Consider the following 4801-nt stretch of genomic DNA (forward strand, 5'->3'; position numbering starts at 1 on the left):
AATTTCTAATATGAACCTCTTTTTTCATACATAATATAATATCAAAAGATCTAGAACCCTTTCTAAAATGGGTATCTCTTACATATATTATCTAAATTTTAGAAAATACAAGTACACTAGTGTATAAATTTTATCCCTTACACTATTAAAAATTTCCAATGTGAACCTTAGCGTATTCTTGAAAGTTAAAATTGTATGCTGAGTCCGTTTGGGAACAGTTGATGGGTCCTACTCCTCATGGTGGGCTGATTTAGTCAATTGGACAAACAAAAATATAAAATTCATTGAGTGATTATTTTGCTATTTACAGTAATCATCACATGTTCTGCTAAATCTTTAGGTCAGAGATGCAAAATGTATAGCTGTTTCAAAACTCTTCGATTCCCTGTATGCATATTTTCAATGTTCTGTTTTTCTATTTTATTTTTGTTTCACATGATAGATGTCAATAACTATGACGTTTTTCTCTGAAATGTAATGTTTTCTTCATTTCTTTAATGCAGAAATACCAATTTTTCCAATTTCCTAAACAAGATTCAGCACAATACGAGGTAAAGTCATGATAAATGATTCGCAGGCCTGTTTACTTTTTATCTATAAAACAATGAATTCCAGTGTCTCAAAAAATAAAATTTAACAATTTATATGAATTAGAAAGCTTTCATCTAAAAGTAGTCACAAAAACTCGAGTCGTAAGACGTGGTAATGAGGAAAACTTTAAAATTTCTTTCACCTTTCACACTAGATGTAGAACTCTCTTGCATTTCGCGATTAAAGAATGCTAAATCTTTAGAAAAAATCTTATCTTGTATATTATACATGTTGGTTTCAACGATCTGAGGTGAATTCATCTGAATCTTATGTTGGGTGATAGCAGATGCAGAGTGGTGACATGACATAATGATCTGTTTTGCTTCTGCAGATCTGAGATGGGAAATCTGGGCAAGAAAATGACGAAAGAAATGTCTGGTTTCTATCACTGAATCGAATTTGTGGAACGAATTGGTATGTCTTTGCTTTGTTTATCTGATAATGTATCAATTGATTTGTATATCCGAGCAAGATATGAATTCAGAAAGGTTGGAATTAATGGTGTGTTTTCTTCTGGTTGTTGAGAACGACAATTTTCCAAGATTTCTTCTTTTATGTCATAAAAAAAATCAGTGATTTTAAAGAACTAAGGAATCTTCCATTTATATTTTTCACTTTTTCCCATTCTCATGGCAGATTCAGCTCAATAAGCAATTTGTACCTTCAAATCAAATTTTGGTCAAAATCTGAAGCTTTCAGCAGAAACTGAGAACCATTCTAATGATGGAAAACATAGATAATGGATTCAGAAACAGATGATAGTCATTCGAATTCATCGCCTTCCGATTCATCTCTCTCACACGGTCTTCTCGAATGTTTATTGAACAATGATGTACAATATTGTACATTTTCATGTAACGGAGAGGAATTCGGTGCCAAGGGATGGAAATTAAACAGGGGAAGAGAGGATTTTGACTGGATGTACACATTTCACTGCCATAAACAAAGAAAGAAGAGGCTTAACAGGAGTAGAAACATTCATTCTTCAAGAAAGGAAGACCACGGAAAAAATCTGATCGAATTGATGATAAAGGATGACCATAGACTTGTTCGTGTGGGAAGGATGACGGCCTCAAGTTCTTTGTGCCCTAAGCTTGACAGCCATGGAAGGTTACAGCACACCATGGAAACTGAGTTTGTTGTGTTTGGTCATGGATCATCGACACAACAAACCCCTGACATGACTACTAGATCTTCTAGTTCCTTCAATTTTTTACCAAGATCATCAACATCCTTCTCAAAGATACATTCCAATAGTGCTGATGTTGAGCCTATTCAAGGTCACATTTCCTCCTCCAAGCATGATATAAAGAACAAAATGATCCATGGAAATATATTGAAATCAAGATCCAAGAACAGACAAGCACTGATAGAGGAGAACACAAGGATTTCAAATGTTTCAGAGGAAGAATGCTGCGTCTTACCGACTACAGAACTCGAAGCCATAGTGATCAGAACCCCTTTTACACAATCAATGAGTGTACAAGAACAGACTTGTAAAGATGATTTCTCAAAGGATTCAGGGGGATGGGGTCTAAAATTTCTTGAGAAAATCTCAGCAAGTTCGAGATCAAGAGGAAGAAAGAGTGCGAAAGATGATTCCATGAGTGCTTCAATGGTGGGCTCTGCCCCAAGTTTATATTATACATGCACTTTTGATGAGCAAGAGCAGACAAGAGTAACAGTTATGGTACCAGCGGATGCACATGGTTTACCAGCAGAGAAATCATGCAAACCCTCATCTTTAATTGAACGGTGGAGATTTGGTGGAAAGTGTGATTGTGGTGGATGGGACGCTGGTTGCAACCTCACCCTCTTTCACAACCAGAGCCAAGGTAGAAACACACTGACTGCTCAGAGTTCAGAGATTAAGGAATCAGATGTATTCAGGCTTTTTAAGGTAAGCTTTCTATTTATTTTTGTTTTGTCAAACTTCCAAACTCTGGGGATTGCCCATTTCAATTTGATTGCAATTTACCTGTTTACTTCAACACATACAAACACGGAGACACATCCCCCCCTTTTTGTCTCTTGCCTCAGAGATGGGGATGCACCAGGGACTTCAGGATTCTGTCCCCCATCCCCTATGACGCCACCAGATCCGCCATCTCTGCAGAGGATGGGGGACGTTCCAGTGTTCACTATTTGCTGATTCAACTATTTATGTTCAATGTTTGATGTTCCAATTCAATGCAGTGTTCAAGTATTTACATTTTACATTTTAATATCTTATATTGCAATACATCTTTTTATAATTAGCATTTCAAGTACCATATGTATAGTATATAAAATCCGCCTCCCCCGCCACCATCCCCCAGCCATCTCCAAATTAAGGCCCCTCTGTCTCGTCCCGAAAACTGGTCCCCCCATCCCCCAGGGCAGTGTAACTATGCATTTCAATATCAGTAGAATTCAATCAAGCTTCTGAAAATGACTTGTCTTAAAAACTTTCAAGGTCACGAAGTTCAGGTTAATGTTGTTGTTTCTGGTTTTGATTGTGTATAATTTTAATTTATTGACATTTGTGATCACACTCTGCATTCCATCATCTTATTTTTCTATACGGTTTCTATCATTACGATGATGGATCAGAGAGCGTGACCTGTTGATGCAAAAACTAAGGCATAATCAAAACCAAAAGAAACAACACTAGCTATTATAGATTGTAGAAAAACACTACTTTTAGTGAAGTTCGGGATCAGCAGTCGTCAACAGTTATCCAAGAGATTTAAGTTTTTGAAATTGTAACATTGATCTTTCCAAAAGTATTCTTTTACTATCATGGAGTATGGAAAATTTGATCTGTAGACTTTTCATTTTCCTACTTGTTTTGCTGTTTGCATCGAATTGAAAGTTTTTCTCCCTCAATTCTGCAATGGTTTTATGCTTTTACTTATTGTTCAACTTGGTTGCAGGGGAAAGAACAGCACACCCCTGCATTTGAAATGGTGAATGTTAAGAATGATCTGTATCTCATTAGCTTTCAATCAGAATTATCCGTTGAAAAGGTTTTTGGTATTAGTTTGGCCTTGTTACATGGCAGGAATCCTGTCATCAAATCTTCATTCTAATCAAATGCATCAAATTATTGAGGAATACTTGGTGGGGTTTCAATCAAAGAATTTGAATTGACCATTGCCACCGTTGCAAGGCAAAATCAGAGGGTTGTGTTCTTGATGTTTTAAATGTAATTATTCCTTTTACATTATTTCTGTCGATTATAATTTTGTGGTGTAAATCTTTTTCTTCTTATCATTTTAATCTCAGATTGATTAGCAATCATGTGGATAAGATTTTTTTAACAAAAGACCAGAGTTAATTGAACAGTTAAGGTCAGAAAAGGTGTTTCAATGAGTACTTGTTACAATCAGGGAACTTTTCTTCAGAAACTTATACTCCTGGGCAGCCAAACTGCTACGGAAGATGATGTTGAGAATTTGTTGCAAAATAAATGTAGAAAAGATAATGTACTTATATACCTTTTATAAATTTGAAGCATACTTTTCCTTTATGACTATGTGCCAGTTTCTATTAAATAAAAAATATTGCTATGAGTGGGATAAGTATTGATCTGCTCATATTCATTGTTCAAGCAGGTATTCTATCAAACCAATCCTATGCCTCAAGAACTAAGCATCTTACAATTTATAAAACTAATTTTACTACTTAAATTTATAGTGTCTTTTAGGTGGTTTGAATCCTACTAGTTAGTAATTTTATAGGCACAACATATATATTATCTTAATTTTCGTTCATCCTTTAACTACCTCTACTTGGTGGTTTGAACCCCTCTAGCTTGTAATTTTATAGCTGCAACATACTTATTATCTTTACTTTTACACATTCTTTAATGCTCTTCTTTGCAAAATAAACCTTTATCCATAGAAATGGTTGACAATAGATGGCTTCTGATGAGAAAGTTAAAGAGTGAAACTTTGACCACACTTTCAAGAGTGAAACACATAATACAAAATGTCAACAAGTATTTGGACACTTGGTTGCATGTCTGTTTGAAGTAAGACAAAAAGGTGAGATGTTTCCTAAGCAAGCTGAAGAGTAGTGTGAAGAGGATCCTCCGGATAGATGAAGCTAGCTAGTTTTGTAATAAATATTTTCACACTAATATATTCTTTAAGTGATGCTTAGGAGTAGTTTATGAGACTTTGTTTCATGCCCAACCAACATATTAACAATTGTTATTGGACTGGAA

At 35.2% G+C, this 4801-nt stretch overlaps 1 protein-coding gene across 4 annotated transcripts; it reads left to right on the forward strand.

Annotated features, from left to right (window-relative positions):
* Positions 1 to 320: 320 nt before the first annotated feature.
* LOC149569807 (uncharacterized) lies at positions 321 to 4102 on the forward strand. 4 transcript variants are annotated; one of them, XM_089822530.1, is made up of 5 exons: positions 321 to 387; positions 504 to 551; positions 923 to 1005; positions 1228 to 2491; positions 3507 to 4102. In XM_089822530.1, the coding sequence occupies exons 4-5, from the start codon at positions 1331 to 1333 to the stop codon at positions 3660 to 3662; spliced, it is 1317 nt and encodes a 438-aa protein (XP_089678656.1). In that variant the 5' UTR covers positions 321 to 387; positions 504 to 551; positions 923 to 1005; positions 1228 to 1330; the 3' UTR covers positions 3663 to 4102. The 4 variants fall into 4 exon arrangements, with proteins under 4 accessions (XP_089678656.1, XP_089678653.1, XP_089678654.1 ...); XM_089822527.1 differs by lacking the exon at positions 3507 to 4102 and having other exon boundaries at positions 1228 to 2810; XM_089822528.1 differs by lacking the exon at positions 3507 to 4102 and having other exon boundaries at positions 329 to 387; positions 878 to 1005; positions 1228 to 2810.
* The last annotated feature ends 699 nt before the right edge of the window (positions 4103 to 4801 follow it).

Source organism: Cupressus sempervirens, chromosome 3, assembly GCF_028749045.1.
Source record: "Cupressus sempervirens isolate cs-2001-9-10 chromosome 3, ASM2874904v1, whole genome shotgun sequence".
In the NCBI taxonomy this organism is placed as follows: Eukaryota; Viridiplantae; Streptophyta; class Pinopsida; order Cupressales; family Cupressaceae; genus Cupressus; species Cupressus sempervirens.

What these genes read in the sequence shown, in the direction of transcription:
- LOC149569807 (XM_089822527.1), top strand. Translation starts at nt 1,331, where the DNA reads ATGGATTCAGAAACAGATGATAGTCATTCGAATTCATCGCCTTCCGAT.